Below are 24,656 nucleotides of genomic sequence, written 5' to 3'. Positions count from 1 at the left end.
CTCAATCAGATTAATCTCTGCATTGGCCTGTTGCAACACAGGCCCTTCAATGTATGGTTTCAGCCTCGCTCCATTCACTAAGAAGGAATCTTTCTCTCCGGGGGTCTCCACATTGTTAATCCTTATGGCTCCACTTGGCAGCACTTGTCTGACAATATACGGCCCAGTCCACCGTGACTTCAATTTCCCTGGGAATAAGTGGAGCCTAGTGTCATATAAAAGAACTTTGGATCCCACCGCAAACTCTTTCTTCTTCAACTTCTTGTCATGATAGAATTTCATCCTTTCCTTATAGATCTTTGCGCTTTCATATGCAAGGTATCGGAACTCGGTCAGATCGAGCAATCTTTTCGTGCGCTTCTCCTGCGCTGGGAGAAGATCAAAATTGAGATACTTGATAGCCCAGTACGCACGATGCTCTAGTTCCAGCGGTAGGTGGCAGGCTTTTCCATATACAAGCCGATAAGGGGACATTCCAATTGGAGTCTTGAAGGCTGTTCTATAGGCCCACAGCGCATCATCCAATTTCTCTGCCCAATTCTTGCGACTCTTATTTACTGTGGTCTGGAGGATGTGTTTGATCTCTCTATTTGAAACTTCCACTTGACCGCTCGCTTGTGGATGATAGGGGGTAGTTAGATGCTGGCGAACACCATATTGTTGTAGGCTGGATTGTAGTGCCTTATTCACAAAATGGGTGCCTCCGTCGCTTATTATTGTTCTAGGGACCCCAAACCTTGGAAATATGGTATATTTTAGGAAGCGGATCACTGATCGAGCATCATTTGTGGTGAGCGCTTGCGCTTCAACCCACTTACTCACGTAATCCACCGCCACCAGAATGTATTGTTTCCCATTAGAAGGTGGAAAGGGACCCATAAAATCTATCCCCCATACATCAAATATGTCCACAAACAAGACTCCAGTTTGGGGCATCTCATCTTTCTTCGAAATGGACCCCAATCTTTGACATTTGTCGCAAGATTTGGCAAAGGCATCTGCATCTTTTTGTAGGGTAGGCCAAAAGAAACCTGACTGCAAAACTTTGGCCGCTGTGCGCATGCCAGCGAAATGCCCTCCTACATGGGACCCATGACATTCGTTCAAGATCAGCGGGATCTCAGACTCCGCTACACAGCGACGGATTATCCCATCTGAGCCGATGTTGAACAAATAAGGTTCATCCCAAAAATAATCCTTTGCCAAACTGAGCAATCTCTTCTTTTCCCGTTGTACAGTGTGTGCTGGAAACTGTCCTGTAGTTAAAAAGTTGGCCAGGTCAGCGAACCATGGCGCTTTCGCTTGCACCAGGAACAGCTTCTCATCTGGGAATTGTTCATTGATTCCAGGAGATTTGTCCTCCTCTTGTTGCAACCTACTGAGGTGATCTGCCACATGATTTTCCTTTCCCTTCTTATCCTTGATTTCTATGTCGAATTCCTGGAGCAACAAAACCCATCTAATCAAGCGGGCTTTTGTCTCCTTTTTCTCCATCAAATATTTAATGGCTGCATGGTCAGTGTGAACAATAGTCTTGCTTCCAATAAGATACTGCCTGAATTTCTCAAAAGCGAAGACAATAGCTAGCAGCTCTTTCTCGGTGGTAGTGTAATTCTTCTGAGCAGAGTCCAGCGCTTTACTTGCATAATAAATGACGTTAAGTTTAGACTCCACCCTTTGTCCTAGTACAGCGCCGACGGCATAATCACTTGCATCCGTCATTAGCTCGAATGGCTCACTCCACACTGGTGCTGAAATTATAGGAGCAGAGGTCAGCTTATCCTTCAGTATTTGAAAAGCCTCCTCACACTCGCTTGACCAGTGGAATTGAGTATCCTTGCACAGCAGTGACGTGAGTGGTTGTGTGATTTGACTGAAACCTCTGATAAACGACGGTAAAATCCCGCGTGACCCAGAAAGCTTCGCACTCCTTTCTCATTCGAGGGCGCTGGCATTTTTTCGATTACACTAATTTTTGATCTATCTACCTCTATACCGGCAGACGAGATCTTATGGCCCAAGACAATTCCTTCATTCACCATGAGGTGACATTTCTCCCAGTTCAGCACGAGATCAGTCTCTATGCATCGGAGGAGTACTTTTTCCAAATTATTCAGGCATCTGGAAAATGTCTTGCCATACACCGAGAAATCATCCATAAAAACTTCAATACAGGAGTCCAGGAGATCACTGAAGATATGGTACATGCATCGCTGGAAGGTGGCCGGAGCGTTGCACAGTCCGAACGGCATCCTCCTATAAGCGAAAGTCCCATATGGACAAGTGAATGTGGTCTTCTCACAGTCCTCCGGTTTGATGGGAATTTGATGATAGCCTGAGTAGCCATCGAGGAAACAGTAGTATTCGTGACCTGCAAGCTTCTCAAGGCATTGATCAAGGAAGGGAAGTGGGAAATGATCCTTCTTTGTGGCTGAATTCAATTTTCTGTAGTCGATGCAAACCCTCCATCCAGTGACAGGTCTTGTCATGAAGACCTCCCCATCGTCGCTTGTCTGTTCAACGAATCCTCCTTTCTTGGGAACCACCTGGGTTGGGCTAACCCACTGGCTGTCACTGATAGGGTATATGATTCCTGCATCGAACAATTTGATCACCTCTTTCTTGACTACTTCTTGCATATTCTCGTTCAGACGCCGCTGAGGCTGTCTACATGGTTTTGCATCAGCTTCCAGCCTTATATGGTGCATACACACCGCTGGGCTGATTCCCTTAATGTCTGAGATTTTCCATGCAAACGCCGCTTGATTTCTTTTGAGAAGTGAGATGAGCTGAGCCTCTTGGTCCGGCAATAGTAAGGCGGAGATTATCAGCGGGTAACTCTCCTCCGGCCCAAGGAATATATATTTGAGGTGCTCAGGTAATTTCTTCAGCTCATCCTTATTGTTGGTCTCGCTCGCTGGTTCCCTAGTCGCTTGTTCAATGGATTCAGTGGGCGCTTGAATATCGTCGCTTGCCTCAGCTGAATTCTTTTTATCTTCCAGTTCGAGCGATCCATTACCTGAAATTCCTTCCAGGCTATCAAGTGTAACATGGTTCTCAAAAGTTATTATTTCATTTAACTCATTGATAAAATCACAATTTTCTTCCTGAGGTTGGCGCAGTGCTGAGTTCATGGAAAATGTGACTTTATCACCACCAAAACTCAAGGATATTTTTCCTTCAGCAACATTTATTGTAGCTTGAGCGGTGGCTAGGAAAGGTCTCCCTAATATAATTGGAATGTCGCGGTCTTCGCTCATTTCCATAATAACGAAATCTGCAGGGAAAATAAATTTGTTCACTTGCACGAGTACATCACGAATGATTCCTTTAGGCAATCTTATTGACTTATCGGCAAGCTGAATTACAGTTCTGCATGCTTCTAACTCATAAAGCCCTAATTTAGAAAAAAGCGAGAAGGGCATAAGATTGATACTTGCACCTAAATCACATAATGCCCTAATCGGCTCTAAATTTCCTATTGTACAACTAATGATAAAACTCCCAGGATCGCTGAGTTTCTTCGGGAGGTCCTCCTTAAATACGGCACTGCACACACTTTCCAGCTGCACCGCTGCCACTTCATCAGGAAATGCCCGCTTCCGATTGATTATATCCTTGATAAACTTAGCGTAATGTGGCATCTGAGACAAAGCATCAGCAAACGGTATAGTAATTTGAAGACTACGGAAAGTATGTACAAACTTATCAAACTCCTTGGAGTTGTCCTTCTTCCCAAATCGTGCGGGAAAGGGGGCTCGAACCAAGGGCTGAGCAATACCCCTTTCATTCGGGTCAGACTCCTGAGCGGCTGGTATCGCTCGAGGTTGGGATGGACCTTGCTCCTTAGATGGAATCTGCTTACTCTCATCCTGCACAGGCATATTAGCAACAATAGGGGAAGAAGATTGATTCATACCTCTGTCTGGCAGTGGTGGCGATTGCGTCCGTTTCCCTCCTCTAGTTTCGATGGCCTTCGCTTGGTTCGGGACAGTCTCGACTGTCCCAGGCAACGTTCCTTTCTGCTTCAGCTTCAGTGCTTCAGCAATCTGCCCGACTTGTACTTCCAGCATTTTGATCGAAGCAGATGTGTTTCTTTGGAACTCCTGATTCGCTCGCTCTGTGTTCCTCCAGAGTTCCTCCAGACTCAACGGAACTTGTGCCGCTGTGGGAGGTTGAGCGAATGCATGTGCCTGCTGCGGGAAATGGGGGGTTTGATTGTATTGTTGATGATGTGGATGATATCCCCCTTGGATATATTGTTGTGCAGCGAACTGTTGTGGCCTCTGAAATTGTTGCTGAGGACGCGGTCCAGCGGGGCCTTGAACTTGCCCTTTTTGGAACTGCTGGAATTGGGGGGCATTTCTGCCAGCCATATAAAAGACCTCCGCCGGGTTCTGAGCTTCCTCATTTGAATACTCAGCAACCTGCGGACATTTTTGGTCTTCATAAGCTTTCTCCTCGCATTCCGCGGCCTCATGTAGTGCTTGTTTTCCTTTATTACGCAGGTCCTGCTTCATAAGCTTAGACAGCTCCTTCACTTGGATCGACAAACTGTCGATCCTTGCATCGTGAGATACGGAAGCAGGGACCTGGTACAGACCCCTCGATGGCTCGGGCCTGTTGGACTCTGGCCAACTTGACTGATTGGCCGCCATCTTCTCTATCAAAGCCCTCGCTTCAGAGGCACAACGCCCCATAAGCGAGCTTCCTGCCGCTGCATCTAAGGACATTCTGAGTTCAGGAGTAATTCCTGAGTAAAAAATCTGAAGTTCCATGAAGTCCGGTATTTCATGATGAGGGCAGTTGCGGAGTAGTTGTTTGAATCGGCTCCAGGCTTTTGGAAGGGTCTCATCACTCGCCATCTTGAAAGTAAGTATTTCATTCCTCTGGCGAATGGTCTTTGATACAGGATGGTATTTGCTCACGAAGGCCTGCGCTGCTTCCTTGAATGAGCCAGGGATCGGATAAAGATTATCAAACCATTTCCTGGCCTCTCCTGTTAAAGAAAAGGGAAACAGAATCAGTTTGGCAGCGTCCTCCGTGATGCCGTGCGATTTGGAGGTGGCAGCGATCCTATTAAAGTTTTGTAAGTGTTCGTAAGGGCTTTCATTGAGCAGCCCATGAAATTGGCTCTGGCTCGCCAGGCTGACGAGCGCTGGTTTCACCTCATAATGGCCAGAGCCTCTGGGCGCAGAACTTGTAATTAAAGTGTGATCCAGAAGGGTCTGGTAGTGAACATCCATGGGGACTTCCGCAAGTGGGCGATCAGCAGCCCTATGACCCTCAGCCCTCTGGTAAGGCTCAGCAGTAGGTGGTGGGGGAATGATGGTTGTGGGTATCGCAGCGGTGGTGGCAGCTTGTGCCGCTTGGGAAGCAATAAATGCTCCCTGCGCAGCTTGAGTTTGTTCCACCTGAGCGAGGTGCGCTTGCAGCCCCGCCATTCCTTGTTGAATGCTACTGAGGGCTCTCAATAGTTGCTCCTCAGTCTGTGAAAGTGCAGGAGGAATGACAGTAGGGACCACAGTGGGGACGTGGAGCGGCACCTCCTGCGAAGATGCAGATGTGGCGGAGTTTGAAGATGTCCCAGCGGCAGTCTGGAAAGCTGGGATGACAGTAGGAGGAGCGGTGGCATTTCCTTGATTCGCCATGAGTTGTTCTCGCACTTGCTCTCGGAACAGACGTCTCTGTGATCGAGCGGAGGGAGTAGGACTCGTGGGACGCTGAAAACGCTTCGGACCCCTACAAAATGGCAGCCACATACAAAAAATTTAAAGTTAGAAGAATTTAATTAAATACAAAAAGCATGATTACAACGAATTAAGGGTAAATTATGGCGCTTCAAAAGATTTCCAACAGATACTTTTCATGAGTTTCAAATCCCCGGCAACGGCGCCAAATTATGATAACAGAAAGATATAGTTTGTTGTTGTATGTTGTATATCGATTCGCAGGGAATTTTATTCGAAAATCAATGAGTAGAGTTTTTATAGAAGAATGGTCAGATATAGCAATTGTGTGGTTGTAGACCCTGGATAGTTATCACAATTATTTATACTCTTTTTACTGGTGAGTTTCTAGGTCGAACACCGGGATTTAAAGTCATGAATTTCAATGGTAGAAATCTTGGAGAAGCGACGAAGAAACAAAAAGGGGTCCGCTTGGAGCGGGCATAAATCTTCTACTACTGAAAGCGGTAAATAAAGCAGTAAAAATGAACGGAGGCGAGCGAAGCGAAAGCGAGAGGATTGGGATGTGAGTGAGCGGCATATTATATGTATATGTATATGAGCGAATTAGAGTGAAAAAGAGGTGTTGTGTCTGAACTGTGCGTTACGAAATGGGTAGATTTCCCTGGATGCAGCGAGCGAATGACGTAATTGTGTTATCGGAAGCATATATGTATATTACGAAAATGATGATAGAAAGATGTTGTAATTATATAAACTCGATTATAAAGAACTCATCACACTGGTATTTTGGCCTGGGGGGATTTACAACAAGACTTCAATGACACCCAAAATTAAGACATTATAAGAAAGAAACCCTACTGTCACTAGGAATTTCTGCGACCTAATAGACCCCCGTCTATGTCCCATTAATTTTCCCAATTTCTGCCTCATTAGTGGCTTTACCCCCTGATGTTGGTTCTCTTTTATCAGAATCAAATTTAGCACAGTAGTTAAGTAGGTCGACAAGGCTCCCGCATACTTAACTACGTTGAACTACCTTGAGACCGCTTTTGGCACATCACAAGGCTTAATTAATCAATTCGTCTCTCGCTCTATACCAGTGATATGGAATTCTCTAAAATTGATTTATATAAGTATGGAAAATTGTGGAAGAATTTAATCTGAAGAAGTGAATGATATTTCCTTATATACTACGAAACCGCGAAAAGGATTAGACTACAAAGCTGTAAATGAAAGCAATAATCTAATCTAAGAAAGCATTAAAGACGTGGCCAAGGGAGAGGGAAGACGCCCACTCCCTTGGCCTTTCCTGTGGAGAACTCCCTTACAGGGTTGGAGCTCTCGGAAACAGGAAGACGACGAACGCTGTGTATTCTGAAATTATCCAAGAATTCGATTCCTATACATACAGATATCTGGCCCTATTTATAGCAGGTGTAACGAGACGGTTGCAAGAAGCTGTTGGGCAGTTCCAACCGCTGGGCAGTTAGGCGGTTGCAGGTGGTTATTCTGTTGAAGCAGTTGCTGGCCATAACTCCCAGGGTGTCCGCTTCGCTTGCGTTGATGGCACAGATCTTCCTCGCTTGCTGGAGAACAGGTGGGCATCAGCGTAGCACGGCTCGCTTGAGCTAGCTGGATTTGGAATGGCTGTACCGCTGCATTTGAAGTACTTAGTTGAAATCTGGTGAAAGTCTGCAGCGGCGGGTATCTGGACTGAAGCTTGCAAGCGGGAGAGGCTATCGCTTGCGGCTATGAAGGTGGCCGCTTGCCTCTCATGCCTTAATGTTTTCAAGGTGTGTCTTGGGCACTTGCGAGCGAAGGCGGCTGTCGCTTGCGGCGTCTGCCTTAGCTTTTCTGGCTCCAGAATACCGCTTAAGAGGGCAAAAAATCGTTAATAGTCTCAACAACGAATTCTGGATCATGCCTGGTGATATAAATCAATATTGTATGCCGATTACGAATTATTTTGATGATTCTTATGCAGAAATTCAAGTAATACACATTTTTGTCAAGCTAAGAATATGCTCATATTTGGAGTCATCAGCCGCTTCAAATGAAACACTTATGAATCCAAAGACGAGATCCATGGCCGAAATAGATCTAAACGTGAGAACAAAGTTGAGACTGAGATAGCGACACGTCAATATTATTGACTAAGTGCACGCAGAGGTGGAACAGTTCAATGCATCACGTCAACTGGGCCACCAGTACACTCCGTAATGTTGACTATGGAAGGTTCAAAGCCAAAAACTACTTGTCCTGGTGTGTCAATGTCTCACATGGATTGAGCTGAGTTTCTGTCATTTATGGACATTTTCACTCATGTGGGGGATTGTTAGATAATTGGTTATTTTGCAATCGATTATTTTGTGAGTGAAAATGCGACGGGCCGGTGTACCAAATTAATTAGATTAATTTGGAAGAAATAAATAAATATTATTTATTTATTGTATATGGGGTTTAGTTAATATTTTGGCTATTTTGATTCTCTCGAGACAAACCAAATTGTGCAACCCCAAATTAAACCCAGGTATATAGCCTAAGTCGCAATATTATTTGGATAAAATATTATCCGTTGGATAGATTTAGTATAATCTCAAACGGAATGTTTGAAATTAGAATAAATTACAATCGTTTCAAACGGAAGGTTTAAAATTAGAATAAATTACGATCGTCACAAACGGAAGGTTTGAATTTATAATTAATTACATTGATAATTAAGGTCGTAATTATGATCGTAATTGATCCCCTACCATTTTGGCCAAGTGGAGACGCCTATATAAAGGGCCTCCCCCTTCATTCTAACATCCAATACAAACAATCCTCTCGTCCTTCTCTCATCTCTTCTAGCTTTCTGGCAGCCTCCCCAGCTCAGTCCCCTTCTCGTCTTGTTCGCCGGAGCTCCAACGATTAGAGGTGCCACTCTCATTAAAGAAGGAAACCGTTTTATCTTTGGGTTAGAACGACATCCACTGGAGGCACTACTGGGGCGTATCTAATTTTCGCAAAGAGGATCCATCCTCGACTTGGTTTCACATTTATTCTCGCAATACCCATATATTTCAACACATATGCAGGTTGATAAGACGAGTAACAGACAAGTCAGATGGAGAAGATGGGAAGGTATATCTTTTTTCCTCAACCTTGGTTGCTTTTAAATATTGATTCAAGCTTTTTTGACTTGATTGTATTCTTCCCTTTTTAGGATAATGTTTCCCAAAATGGGAGTAGTATATGCTGGTGCTTTTGTTGTTATGTCTACTGTTTGTTGAGCATTCTCATGCCATTTGTTGTTTAAACTTGATGATCGGTTTCTTATTGAATTTGGATGTTTGGCGGCTTGGTTGGCTATTTGAGGGGGTAATCGCTTGCTTGCACTTGAAGGGGAGTTCATCTGTGTTGTTTGTTTGCATTGTTGCACTCTTCATTTGTTAGTGGGTAAACATCAACTAAAAAAGGAAAAATTGTTAAAAATAAATAATATTTTTTTATTGAATTTAGTTGATGTTTGCAGGTAGGCCAGACAGCTCAGAAACCATATGTCTAAGTTCGTGAGCCCAAATTCAAGAAGTTGACCCAATTATAAATTGATACCTCAGACGAAAAATCACAATAACTGGTCCCCATGTGATAATATAACAAATTGGTTGTCATAGAACTTTAGTGGGGACAACAATTCATAAAATTTATTTGTTATCTATTGCAAAAAAAATTGGTGGGATAAGTCGTAGTAGTGGAGTGAGCAAGATTCCATAAGTGAGAAAGCAGGTAATAGATTGATTTACAGAGAATGAAAGGGTGAGCTAGGGAAAGGGTGTAGCCTACTAAGAGCACAAACACTGAGTCTATTATCGAAGACTTCTCATTACATTTAGACGGCTTTACTTCCCTCAATCGAAATTAGTGATATCCAGTGGCTTTAAATTTGATTGCCATAAGTTGATGTGAAATTGACACCACCTCGATGCAGAAGAAACCAAGCCAAAGTCTTCTCTCTCTTTCCCTCCTTACATAAATTTGTTAGTCACTGTACATTTATTTTTAACCCTTCAACCTTTGCCTACTTTTGCTATTGACACGTGAGATTAAGTGTTTTGTGCTCTAACGAGGGAGCCTAGATGAGGTAAATTAGCATTGAAACCCCCCCAGATGTAGATCTCTTGTGACCAAACTAGGTTATGAGATTCGTGCATTTTATTTTTAAGCTCATTGAGTGTGCGTGTGTTAATTGATCGATTCATGAATTGTTTGTCTGCGTGAGTCGACGTGTGTTTAAAATCTGTGCCGATCAATTTTTTTGCACTATCTTTGTTTGCTGTTTGATTGGACAAATTTTTGGGATCAACAACAATAACAACAACAATAATAATAATAATAATAATAATGATGATAATAATAATAATAATAATAATAATAATAATAATAATAATAGATTATAGGATAAATAACGTCTAGAGAGTGATTGATGGTATCATACAAGAATGTACGCAGCCTACTGTACCGTACCTATCATTGGGTGCGAGCAACTATAAGATTTTTATTTAAATTACATACCATGCCGCCTGCCTTATCTATGGGATTGGGATGGGAATATAGTGAATAAATACTGTGCCTTATAATTCATATGTTATTGGAAGCGCTGTCCACAAAAGTAACCTCCGGGGCCTATTCAAAAACCTGGCTTGCCATGCAGGTTCTTCGCTCTCCAACTCGAACCCACTCTTCAAATATAGGTTCTTAGCACCCTCGTTGTCCACAGCAACATGAACATACAAGTCGCGTATTCCTAATATTTTTACAAACAACAAACATCATCATAAAATCCAAAGGGAGTATTAATTAGTTAGGTAGAATGAAAATACATTCCCATAATCAATACCCTCATGACCACATTCCTTAGTCGGGGATTAAGGTTCAAATTTTGTGGATGGAAGAGAAGCATGTCTATTTGTGCAAACTCATAATGACCAGGAAGATCCCAAGAAAAACACTACAATGCTAGCTTATATAATGATAAAAATACAGATAAGACTAGCACACAGATGCATAATTTATATGTTTTGCATAACCGACTGAGAACCTTACCCCAATGTTCTGCAACCCTCTTTGACTCTTGAATCAGCTCATAGCCCAAGCCATTTCGATGTAACTCTTTAGCCACACATACATTGCTAATATATGCCCTGGCAAAATCAGCACCGATTCCCTGCGAAAGTGGATAATGTGTGTTAAAGACCTTGCAAAGGCTCATCTAGCTCAAAGACTCAATCATATTAACTGCAATTTAATTTTAGAGTTATCATGTATGAACATAAGAAATATCATAAACTGCAACCATGATAATGATACCCTTGCCACAATAGCAAGTTTGTTTGAGAATTTATTCTGCATCCATATTAGAGATGGGTGGGGAGTTGAGCTTTAAAAATCAATTAAAAATAAAATATAAATAAATAAAACTATAAATTAGAAAGATGGAAGAAAATAAGTGACGCATGACATGAAATACCTGAGGCTTCAATCCCATGATTTCACCTGGAAGAGACATACACTGATTTATGTCTAGAGTTCCAACGACAACTCGATTTTCTCCATTTTGAGAAAACTACAAAGCACGAAAAAATGCTAGCACATTTCAGTAGTTAATAATGATGCATATGAACATGAGCAAGTTCATTAGTGATTTAATTCATCCAAATGCTGAGCCTTGGTCAAACATATAGGGAGTTATGTCATGGATTATTAGAATTGATATGGTGCGTGGAATGCAATTTCAAACTGTTGAAGAGGTGAATAGACTCTGCAAGAGCCTTCCAACCTCAAGTTCAAGTTGGAACATCCATGCACTTCATACCCCAAGTCAGTGTAAATTAGGACTTAGTTGGGAGTTATTTTGATGTTTGTCAAACTCCTGTAGTCATGTATCAGTTGGCGTCAAGCATTACTGTACCAGTAGCATCCCCACTACATTTTCGAACAGGAGCTACAGCCTCTCCCATCTATCATGTCAACCAAGCAGAGATCTACTTGGTGTTAATTCCAGTTGGTAATCAATTGCCCATAGAGAATTCTAGAAACTTGTCTTTCTGATTGATGCGAAACACCCTTTAGAATGGTGTGAGATGATGTAAGATGTGACTTCGTATCATTAATTAATTAGATATATTTATGTAGAAAATTAGAGTAGAGAAATGGAGAGAAAATATTATTTCATTCCATAAAAAAAGAGAAGGAAGAATATATATATATATATAGAGAGGTATTTAGAAATGATCCTAACAAACTAAATCACAGATATGATATGATATGATAAATATGGATATGAATATAGATATGGATATGAATCTATCAAATCTAAAAATTTAGTATATCTGACTAATGGTTTAAATATAATGAAAATAATAATAATAACAATGGGTGTGTTTATTTAGGGGTTTGGACTTTGGGTTGAGATTTGAATAGTAAAAATTTAAAATTGTAATAGTTCTATAATGTGATACAAATAGATGTTAACGTGATGTTTTGAATGTAAAATTAATTTTTAGTATAATATAAAACAAAAAAAAATATTTAATTTGATATTTCTAGAGAATTTTTTTTTATGAATAGTAGAATTTTGGAAAAATCTCATAAACGAACACACTAGATCTTATTATTGAACTTGGTCTAGTAAAAAATTAAAAGTGGTTTAAAAGAACTTTCTCATTATCCCACGCTGATGGAACGTGTTTTTTAATTTTTTATATTGTTAACTTACTTCTATCACTCAAGTGACCTCACGTATTATGGGATCAAGGCTAAGAGGGAGAAATCATAATTCTATCCTCATCAATTTGTTCAACGAAATGAATCCCAATCAAGGTTAGTATATTTATTTAATTATCTTGTAACAATATTGTAAGAATGCAGAATTATTAATGTATTTTCATGTTTATGCTTACATGTGATATCATAACTTTAGGTTTTGAACTTGTGAATTCTCCAATCAATTGTTAGATATATGAAAGGGTAGATTTTTCCATCTGAGAGATGCGAATAATATTATTATGATTTAGTGAGACAATTTATGTGATTATGACTATGAGATTCAATTACCCTATGCAATATTTATTTATTTATTTATTTTTGATGATGTGGGAACCCGCAGCCGCTACCCGAAAGTGCGCACTGGGTAAACCCCGGCCGAACCTAATACCTTGCAAAATTAATGTATATCAGTGTATATCAGATTAATCATTCTGCAGTATATCAAGTATATCTCAAGTTTACCAGATTAATAGAAATATTTTGTGTATGGGATATACTTTTGTATATGCCTATGTTTTGTTAGTTAAATTAATTACTATTTAAGACAATATCTAATAATAATATATTATGGAATTAGTTTATTCCTTATTAGTCAAACTTTAATCCCATAATTAATGGAGTTTTCTTGCATGAATATATGATCTATATTCTTGTACGTGAATTTCACATTCGTCTTATGTGTAAATAAAATAAATAATGAAATATATATTTATAGAATGTGTACTAATTAATTATTGAATTAATGTGATTATTTAAATTGTGCTACTATAATGTGAGTCATTTCACTAATATAGGATTAAGTTCGTGGATTATATTAAATATATTATTTAATTTGATATCCAAATTGTGAATAATTTATTATTTACTAAAGCTGCCGGATTAGAAAGTTATCTATGTAGATATCAAGTTAAATAGAAATTCAATTATCCATTAGCATGAGACGCTTTTATTATGATGCTTTTAGGCCTACCTACCACTCTATGTTGAAAAGTCTAATGCTATTACTATACTAGCAGTAAAGGTGAAAAATCTCTCTATAATGCTCGGAAGAAATCGAACAGATTAATTTGATGCTTATGCGGATGAGTATAGCAAGCAACGTAAAGTCTATACTTCCTTAAATTGAAAATACTAAGGAAATTACGAAAATAGTCTGGGAACGCTTTCAAACTACGGATAAGTCTCTTGCTGGGACACTAATAGCTACGCTAACCACCATGAAGTTTGATGATTCGCAATTCATTCACGAGCATGTGGTCGAAATGACGAATCTGGAAGCAAGACTAAAGTCTTTGGGGATGACGGTGGATTATAACTTTCTAGTGCAGTTTATCTTGAATTCACTGTCTGTTGAGTACAGTCCGTTACAAATGAACTATAACACCATGAAAGATAAAAAAAATGTGAATGAACTTCATACTATGCTAGTTCAGGAGGAAACACAGCTTAAAAATCAGGGTTTTCATTCAATTCATCTCGTTACCAATCAAGGAGTTGGTAAGAGAGCCGGGAACAAGAAAGGGAAAGGCAAGCATGGACCATTGAAAGTGAATACGTCGTCTGTCCAAGCCCCAAAGAAGGAGCTCAATTCAAAAAGATTGTCTAAAACGAAAGGCATGGTTCTAGAAAAAAAGGTACTAATGCTTTTGTATGTTTCGAATCGAGTTTAATTAAAGTTCTTCATAATACTTAGTGGCTTGATTCTGGATATACTACTCATGTTTCCAATTCCTTGCAATGATTTCTTACGATCCAAACCACAAAGCCAAATGAAATTTTTTTGTTTTTATGGAGAATCGAGTCAAAGCTCCTGTTGAAGCCATAGGGACCTACAGTTTAATTTTAGATTCTGGACACCATTTAGATTGATTTTAGACTCTTTATGTACATTATGTTTCACAAAGTATAGTTTCTATTTCTAGACTCAATTCCGTTGAATATTCATTTAATCTGGCAATGGTTGTTTCACTTTATTCTATGAAAATAAATTATGAAAAGTTTAAAATTGCATTATATTATCATCAAAATAAGAGGTTTATATATAGGCAATATAAAAAAGATTCGATATACTCAAATCTAAATAATCTAATATATAGATTAGATCAAATCTAAATCTAAATCTAAATCTACTAAATCTAAAATTGAATATCTAAAATATTTCAACATCCCTTCAAATTCAAGTGGTGTAATAGAAAGAAACTTGAGTTTCAAAGATAAATCTAAGATGACGCAGCCACAATCGTCCATCATGCCAAAATCAGAAGCAGTGCCCTCAACTGAACTAGAGTCGGAAACACATAACTCTCACCAGAGCCGAAAAATATAGAACTGGAAAATACAGAACTTTCACTAGAGCCGGAAAACACGAAACTGCAAAATACGGAACTCTCTCCAGAGCTAGAATACATAGAATTGAAAAACACGGAACTCTCATAAGAGACAAAGAACATGAAACTGAAAAACACGGAACTCATCGGAGCCAGGAAAACAACGGGACTCTTAATGCAATCGAAAACATCGTTTTGTACTTGATCATGATAAACGATCAAAGGTCAACGCAAAATTGAAAAATAAACTTGACGAATGATCAATTGCAGACAAATCTCAAAATTGAAAGAACTTCGTTAACGCCATAAAATAAAAAAAAAAATACAAACAAAACAAAGCAGTTTTAAATTTGAGAGACCTCCCGGTACGTTCCAGGTTGAATGCACCCGGAGAATCGTGGGTTAGTAGACTATATCTACTGTAGGAGAAAAGTAGTCTTTGATACCATGTGAAAATAAATTATGAAAACTGGAAAATTGTATTATAGTAATCATAAAAATAAGATGCTTATATATAAGAAATATAAAACAGACTCGATAGACTCAAATCTAAATAATCTAATCTATGGATCAGATCAAATCTATATCTAAATCTACAAAATTTAAAATTGAATATCTAAAATATCTCAATATTCCCCTCAAACTCAAGTGTTATAACATAAACTAACTTGAGTTTGCAAAGAGAGATCGAAAATGATGCAGCCACAATCATCCATCATGCCAGAATCAGAACCCGTGTCCTCAACTGAATTAGAGTCGAAAACAGGGAACTATCACCAGAGCCAGAAAATTCAGAACTTTCACCAGAGCCAAAAAGTATGGAGCTGGAATGTTTTTTACTACAATGATAGTTCCGTGTTTCTACCTCCAGTGAAAGCCCGTCGTTTTCCGGTTCAAAGTCCCGTCGTTTTCAAGTTTTCTTAAAACATTTTTACATGGTATCAGAACCTATTTTTTTCCCGAAATACACATAACCTACTAATTCAAATTTTCTCCGGATGTACTTTCTTTCAAATCTAAGATTCATTACCACCGGTATCGTATTCCTAATTTGGAAAACACTTGCCACCAAATATTATCATCATCAGAGACAGTGCATATGAGTTACCAGCAATCAAAGTTTGGTCAACGTCGTCGGTCAACGTAAGTCAACACGGTCAACAATTTCATTGTTGCCGACTTTGGTTGCAGGGCAAGTGCATTTGGTGTCCAATTGCTAGAATTTCTTGGCTACAACATACTGAGATATTTTCAACCTATTTGTCAAGCTTTCAGTTTTGATTAAGGCTTTTGGTTTGATATTTAATTACTTGTCCGGAGTTTCTTCCTATTAGGACTTGATTTCTCAGGGTTTAGCGCCGTCACAGCGATAGAATCGCCGGTGCCGCTGCGACAGAGAATTGCCGTCATTAGAAATCCTACTTTGATGCCGCCGCCGCGGCGACAGAGATCGCCGGCGCGTGCTCGGGACGGAGGATTGATGCTATAAGAAACCTTAATTTGGCTTAGGGTTTAACGTTTCTACCATGACAGATAATCAATTTGAATGTTGATGTCCAGTTATGAAATCCATCTATATTCAACCACCTTCTATTTCTTTTGCCAAACTCGAGTTGACTTTTACATCACAAACTTGAGTTTGAGGCGGGGTATTGAAATATATTTTAGATATTATTTAAATTTGTTAATTATCATATTATTATATCTACTAGATTATATTTTATTATCTAGATATCATTATTAATATATCTCATAAATTTCTCTCAGAATTTTTACATATTCAAACATAATCATCCCATTGGTTCTAGTGTCCTTGATAGTAGTCTTTACAAATTTGAACTTATAACCTCTTTGTTGAAACTTTTAACCCTACATAATGATGTTGGAATTAAACGTAGTTTAGTAAATGAAAACTTTGCTTACTTGTGGCATAAATATTTGGGGCATGTTTCCAAAGAAAGAATTGCGAGATCAGTGAAGAATTAAATCGTTGCGGATTGAGATTTCACTGACCTCGGTATTTGTGTAAACTGTATTAAAGGAAAACAAAAAAAAACACAAAAATATGAGCAAGAAGAAGCACACAGCTTCTTGAAATAATACACTCTACTATTTGCAAACCTTTCGATGTTTCCTCTTTTGGGAAAAAAAAATATTTCATCACCTTCATCGATGACTTTTCATGTTATGGTTATGTCTATTACATGAGAAAGCTCAGTCAGTAGAAACTTTAGAAGTGTTTATTTAATGAGGTTGAAAAACAACTGGATTGAAAAGTGGAAATCATCGGATCTTATAGATATGGTGACATTATGGAAAATATAATGAATCGGGTTAATGCCCGGGGTCCATTTTCCAATTTCTTTAAAGGTGTGGCACATGCATGCACTTAAAAACTGTCATGTACTTATTAAACATGATTCGTAGTGAAGCAGTTCCTAAAACTCACTTTGAGTTGTGGACCGGTAAAAAACCTAGTTTAGGGTATATGCATGATTGGGGTTGCCCGACAGAGATAAGAGCTTACAATCCACATAAAAGAAAATTAGACTCAATGACGACCAATGGTTTCTTCATTGGTTATCCCGACAAGTCTAAAGGGTATAAGTTTTATTGTTCTAATCATAGTGCAAGAATTATTGAAGCTGGAAATGCAAAGTTCATTGAGAATGGTAAAGTTAGTGAGAGTCAAGAATCACGGAAGGTTGACATTCAAGAAGTTAGAGCGCACATTCCTGTACCACTGACTCTTAAGTCTTAATAATGTTGTTCCTCCTGTTGTTGGATCTCCTAACGTTAGACATGAACAACAATTTAACGACCACTTGACCCACAATTAAGATAATGAACTTGCATCAAAATGGGTCTTCAAGACCAAATGCTACTCAAATGACAACATCGAAAGATACAAAGCCAGACTTGTTGCCAAGGGTTTTACTTAGAAAAATAATGCTGATTATAAGGAAATATTTTCGCCAGTCTCGAAGAAAGATTCGTTTAGAACTATCATGGCTTTGGTGGCTCATTATGATTTAGAATTACACCAAATGGATGTGAAAACAACCTTTTTAAATGGAAATTTAGACGAGGAAGTTTAAATGGAGCAACTTCAAGGCTTCTCCATCAAAAGAAAGGAAAATATGGTGAGTAAACTTAAAAAATCAATACACGGGCTTAAACAAACTTCCCAACAATGGTATCTCAAGTTTCATGATACTATAACTTCTTTTGGATTTAACAAAAACACCGTCATTAGATGTGCATATTTGAAAATCAATGGGAGCAAGTTTATTTTTCTAATCCTGTATGTTGATGATATCTTGCTTGCAACAAATTATCTTGATTTATTATGTGACACCAAGAAATATCTCTCTAATAACTTTGAAGTGAACGATATGGATAGGCAAACTATGTGATTGGAATAGAAATATTCCGTGATAGATCACAAGGATTGTTAGGATTTTCCTAAAAGGAATACATCAATAAAGTTTTAGAGAGATTCAGAATGAAAAAATGATCTTTTAGCATCGTTCTAATTCGGAAAAGGGACAAGTTTAGTCTTATGCAATGTCCACAGAACTAATTGGAACGCAAGCAAATGAATGAAATTCCTTATGCATCAATTGTGAGAAGTCTGATGTATGCACAGACTTGTAAGAGGCCAGACATCAGCTTTGTTATTGGAATGCTTAGTCAATACCAAAGCAATCCAGAATTAGATCACCGGAAAGCCGCAAAGAAAGTACCCACAAGGGACAAAAGACCACATGCTCACTTATAGAAGGTCTGATTGTCTAGAGGTTGTTGGTTATTCAGATTCAGCTTATGCCGGATGTATTGATACAAGGAAATCCACATTTGGATAGTTGTTCCTACTAGTCGGAGGAGCAATGTCATGGCAAAGTGTGAAACAGTCTATTATAGCTGCATCTACTATGGAAGCTGAATTTGCGGCATGCTTCGAGGACACAGTTCAAGGAAATTCGCTGCAAAACTTTATTTTGGGACTTGGAATAGTTAACAACATTGCTAAGTTGCTCGCTGAAAACTTATTAATTCCGCAATAGTCTTATTTTCTAAGAACGACAAGTATTCTAAATGTGAAAAACATATGGATCTAAAGTACCTTGTCGCCAAAGAAAAAGTTCAGAAACAAAAGATGTCGATTGAACATATTAGCACCAATCTTATAATTGTGGATCCGTTGACTAAATGACTGCCTCCAAAGGCATTTATTGCACATATCGAAAGAATGAGCATTATGAATGTAATATGATGAACATTATGTTTTATGCATTTGACATATCGAGCTCTCTTATGCATTGTTTCTGAAATTGAATACTTTCTTATTCATTTATTTGTGCGCAAGATTCTTAATATTATTTGAACAAGTTGTAGTCTATCTTAAATATTAATGTGGACCATTATCAATGTTTTCGATTATTAATGAAGAAGTAGAAAACTAGTATGTGTAACATAGAATGAACTATTGATTCAATGATGTAGAATCACCATGACTCATATTAGTATATACTTAATGAACGATGTTAGACCTGTACCGATAACGCTCTGATTTATTATGTCATTCCGTACGCATAAAGCTTATTATTTTATTTAAACCATGAATGTATATTTTGTCACTCCACCAAGTGGAAGAATGTAAAATGTGACCTCGTGTCATTAATTAATTAGATATATTTAGTGTATTTGATTAATGATTTAAATATAATGAAAATAATAATAATGATATTATTATTATTATTATTATTATTATTATTATTATTATTATTATTGGACTCGGTCTAGTCAAAAATTAGAAGTGATTTAAAACCACTTATCTCTGCCTATAAAAGGACCATAATACATGTTTTTCTATCACTTAAGAGAACTCATCTGGAATCAAGGCTAATGTATTTTCATGTTTATGCTTACAGGTGAGTTCACAAATCTTGCATATTGATATCATTTGAGAAGGAAAAAGTTTGAAGCTTACAGTTCCCACTACCGTACTACAAGTGATTTGCTTTTCCACCTTAAAGCATAGATGCCATCTCTCTAGAGAACTGTTACTTTGCTAGGTTCCCAAAATAGTGATTTTAGAAGTAATTTGGGAAGGTTTTAAGAGTTCTCATACATGGACTTCCTAGTTGAAATTCATATGAATATTTCATTATTATTGAGGATTCTTACAGTTTAGGTTATATCCACAATTTTCTGCCCTGTTGACACCTATTTGAATGCATTATTTTTGCCACATTGTGCCATTTTCACGTTAATGAAAATATGTGTTCTTTTTTGGATTTATTTTACAAAGTTTTACTATATAGTTTTTTTTTTTTCCTCTAAAAATATCAAATTAAATAATTATTTTTTATATTTCATATTATACTAAAACTCTATTTTACATTTCAAGTATCACATCATTATCTATTTATATTATATTAAACAATTATTCAAATTCAAATCTTTACTATCTAAAAATTCAAAACCAAAAATCAAATTCACAAACAAACACACATGAGTTTTCTTAACTACTGACATTGCTTACTTTTAATTGTTGTTAATATTCAATGTAATACTTGGCTCTTGTTTTATTTTTCCGAAAACTCAAATCAATCTAATATTTACTCTAATTGGTCCATGGGCTTCTAATAAGGGGTGGGACGTTACCGTATGCCATAAATATCATGGCATACCATATATTGTTGTACCAAAAATACCGATAAAAGAAAATGTTATACTGATACCATACTGAACTATTAGTTCATATCGATACATATAGAGAGATAGTACCAAAGTTATTGATATACCAAAAAAGCTAAAATTACCCTTATATAAAGAAATTAGTGGTATATCAAAAATAATGGAAGACCGAAAATGACATAAAATACCAAAAACTTACAATACGGTCTGAAATTTACAGTATAACCAATACTTTTTTTATGTGGTATTGATGGTATACCCCCTTTTCAGTATATTTTTCCAACCCTGCTCATAATTCAAATTATTACAAACCTATACAAACTTCCTGCTCTGTGATTAGAGTGGATCCAAGGCCATTCTCTTAGCTACTCAATTGTTCAATGAATTTTCGTTTTATCCCCCCATCTGTATTCTTTTAATGCCCAGTAACTATCAGGATTCCACTATTATGTATTATTCCCAGTACAAAGCATGTATTTGAATCTTATATGTTTACGCTAGCATTTCAATTTAATTAAAGAACTTTAGGCTATGTTTACACTTACACTAGGAGGCAAGGAAGAATGAGGACTAAACACTTAGTAGGCTCTGATTACTCATGTTTTCAATTTTGGTTTCATAGTATTTATCAAAATTTCTCTCTCTAAATAATGTTATATTTACAACATATTTTATATTTAAATATTACAGCAAAAACCTATTTTCCATTAAAAATATTATATCCGATACCTATTTAAGGAACATCAAACCCCTATTTTCTATACTATTGGCAAAGCAACCCAAAACTCTTCCTAAGCATATCTAGATACCCTTAGGTTCTGAAACAATGTAAATTTTGGCCATCATGCAACTGCAGTAATAGTTGTTGCTACAAAGGATGCCTATCTTAAGTAACACAAATTTTAACTACCCAATTATGAAGGCTTTGGGAAATATAGATGACTAGATTTGTATAATTGCTTCAGAAACATTTACAATCATAAGCCATGTAGATTTACAAAGTAACAATGAAGGATCAAATGAAATGTCACAAAAATAGGTAATAACAGAGTTTCTTGTAACTTAGATAGAATAGGCACTTACTTTGCAAGAAGGACACAAGTCATCTGAGATATTCAACACCACAGAAGTCGGTAACGTGGCATTGATACAAGAAACTTTTCTAAAGCCCTTACTTTTTCCTGCTACTCGTTCTTTCAGGGCTTCAAATTCATGTTCAGCCAAGTATCTTTTATGATCCTAACAAAACTTGACAAGAAGAAAATAACATAAGCTGAACAAGAATTACCAAAAGAAGTTTCAATGAAGCATCATATGACATAAGGACAAGTTACATAACAACAAGATGCATTGAAGAATACACAATCATAAAATGTATTAAATCTCATATTTCATTTCTGATATCAAAATAAACTTTTCTTAACATTGACAGCTGCAGATATATTAGATGTTACAACCAAGGACGTGTTTCAAGATCCTGGAACCATCATATGAGCTCATGTACAGTCACATATCTCAAACAGACATGATGTAAATAGCAGTAATTCACTATGCAACTCCCAAGTTTTGCTGATGAATATACCAAAATCCTCGCATGAAAAAAATCACCAATTTAAGTACCGGTAAGTCGAAACAACAAACTATTTATCCGGCCCTTGGTTCCCATAGCCAAAGTTCCATCTACAATAGAATTTTCATCCTAAGACACAGCAACGCATCCATCAAAAGGGAATATAAATTGAACAAGGAAGAGAGTATGCATGAGTTGCATATATAAACAAGAGCAACCAAATCAATCCTGAAGAAAAACTTTTAACAATTTACCTTGGCCAGTTCAACTCGGCATTACATAAGCATCATTTCATAGATCATAATCCACCATTATACATCAAAGGCTAGAGTTCCCTATTATTTAATTCGTCATCTCGATCGTTTTCTAAGTGAGATTGAGAAAATGGGTGTCTTTCCTCTAGTCTAAATTTACTCAACTCATAGCATTGTTTTCCCTAATATTTCCCTCCGTCAAATCCGTCAACATATCTACATCTTAAAGAAGGATCATCAAGACCATTCATGGTTCTATCCCATTTTCGAATTTACATAATTAGAACAAGCCAAATAAGCTGAATTGAAGGCAAACAAACTTCAGCCAAACGAGTTATAGCAGAGCACTCACTTCGATGCCAAACATCTCCGGGTCAAAGTCGTAGAATGTCCGGACTCGGAGACACGCAGCGGCCCAGAGCTCCTCCTCAGAACACGCTGCCGACACAGACAACAGCGAACAATCAATCCTACCCGGTGGCGATGGAATTCCCAACCTTGGCGAAGTCTGCTGCTGCTGCTGCTGCTGAGATAGCTGGCAACAGAATAGGGAGGCAGGTCGGCGGCGAGGAACGGAAGGAAACCCTCCTGCGGAAAGGCGGTTGGAGAGAAAGTGGAGGAAAGCGGAAGGAGAGATGAGGTTGAGGGCCATCGGACTTATCTCTCCAACCACACAACGCAGCTAACAACTTGGAGATTATTATGGATTGAATGAACCCAAGGGAAGGATCGGAACAAGAGAAAGAGGAGGATGATAAATAAGGAAGAATTTAATGAAAGTACAGCCAAAATTATTACAATCCATTCATAATAAAAGTACTTCCTCCATAGACGGATATTGTGTCCTTTTAAGTGTGTTTGTTTGAGGTTTTAAGTGAGTTTATTTGAGGGTTTGAATTTTGAGATGAGATTTGAATACTAAAAAGTTTGAATTTGAATAGATATAAATAAGTGTTGATGTGATGTTTTAAATGTAAAATTGATTTTTAATATAATATAAAAAATGAAAAATAAGTGTTTGATTTGATGTTTTTGGGGAAAAAAATTGGATGAATAATGTAAATCTAATCCAATCTTCCAAACAAACACACCCTTAATGAAAATACTTCGTCTAGATAGTATGTCCATTTCACGGTAGACACGCACAATTTAACAAGAATATAATTAATAAATAATTAATACTTCTTTCGTTCTGATACAATTATTTTGTTTATTATTTTTTCTATTTTTTATACTAATATACTCGTAAGACAAAAAGTCATTTATCCTTTTTTTTACCAACTACCATTGAGACGGATGGAGTAATTTATTAATAAAAATAATTATTATATAATAAAAATAATTATAGATTAAAATTAATATAGTGCATTAGTCTAATTACAATTTTAAAAAAAATGTAAATTTAAACTAAGATTAAAATATATAATTCTTTTCCAAAAAAAAAATAACAAAATAAGTGGGACGGACGGAAATAGAAAGATGGGCATAGTAAGTGGGACCGATGGAGTAATTAATTTTGATACTACTATTTTCGTTCGGTTTTAAGGGTCTCATTTATTTTTTTGAGTGTTGATCTTTCAATATTAATTACTATACGAAGTAGTACAGATTAAGAAAAAATTGCAAAAATACTTACATTAGTGTCTTATAATACTAATAGAAGGACATTTTGTACAAAAAAATTATGCGAATATAAGGATATTCATATTATCTACAATGACGAAAAAGGTAAATGTGACCTTTAGAGGCGAACAAATAGAGTATTACTTTTGCAATTATTAATTATTTATTGCGGTTGATATGAATTGGATTTTTTTTTTTAAAAAAAAAATAGCCTAAATCAAATATCATTTTAGAAATCTAGTATTGGAAAGAGTTTTGGGAACTCCTATATTTAAAGTTTTCAAAACTCTTAAATATAAAATAATAAAAATTTTGAAAACACCTAAAACATTAAAAATAGTAATTTTCAGAACTTTTATTTTTTGGAAATTATAGAAGTTTTAAAAACTTTTTTTTGCTGAAAAGTAGTTATAAAAAATTCTGTATTTTTATTATATAATTTTTGAGAATTTCTATACTTTTAATTTCAATAAACACCATCTCAAACAATTTTGTTGTATTCCAATTTTTTGTGTATGGTGTGTGTTCGTTTCTCAAGCAAAATTTTTGCTCAAGAGGTCCAATTTCTAGGTAATATTTTTTTACTAAATTATTTTATAGTTTTTATACAATATTTTTTTTATATTGTATTTGTTATTTTATTACAAAATTATTTTCATATGATATTTATTTTGACATT

The 24,656-nt window shown here is 37.0% G+C and overlaps 1 protein-coding gene across 2 annotated transcripts; it reads right to left on the bottom strand.

Annotated features, from left to right (window-relative positions):
• Window positions 1-10,104: 10,104 nt before the first annotated feature.
• On the bottom strand, window positions 10,105-23,128 carry LOC127244180 (uncharacterized). 2 transcript variants are annotated; one of them, XM_051264593.1, is made up of 5 exons: window positions 22,707-23,125; window positions 21,614-21,769; window positions 11,203-11,298; window positions 10,779-10,899; window positions 10,105-10,479 (listed from the first exon to the last, which is right to left on the bottom strand). In XM_051264593.1, exons 1-5 carry the CDS (start codon window positions 23,004-23,006, stop codon window positions 10,307-10,309), a joined length of 846 nt encoding a protein of 281 aa, XP_051120550.1. In that variant the 5' UTR covers window positions 23,007-23,125; the 3' UTR covers window positions 10,105-10,306. The 2 variants fall into 2 exon arrangements, with proteins under 2 accessions (XP_051120550.1, XP_051120551.1); XM_051264594.1 differs by lacking the exon at window positions 11,203-11,298 and having other exon boundaries at window positions 22,707-23,128.
• Between the last annotated feature and the right edge of the window lie 1,528 nt (window positions 23,129-24,656).

Source organism: Andrographis paniculata, unplaced genomic scaffold (assembly GCF_009805555.1).
Source record: "Andrographis paniculata isolate CXL003 unplaced genomic scaffold, ASM980555v1 Contig9END, whole genome shotgun sequence".
Lineage (NCBI taxonomy): Eukaryota > Viridiplantae > Streptophyta > Magnoliopsida > Lamiales > Acanthaceae > Andrographis > Andrographis paniculata.
This window is presented reverse-complemented; position numbering and strand designations above follow the sequence as displayed.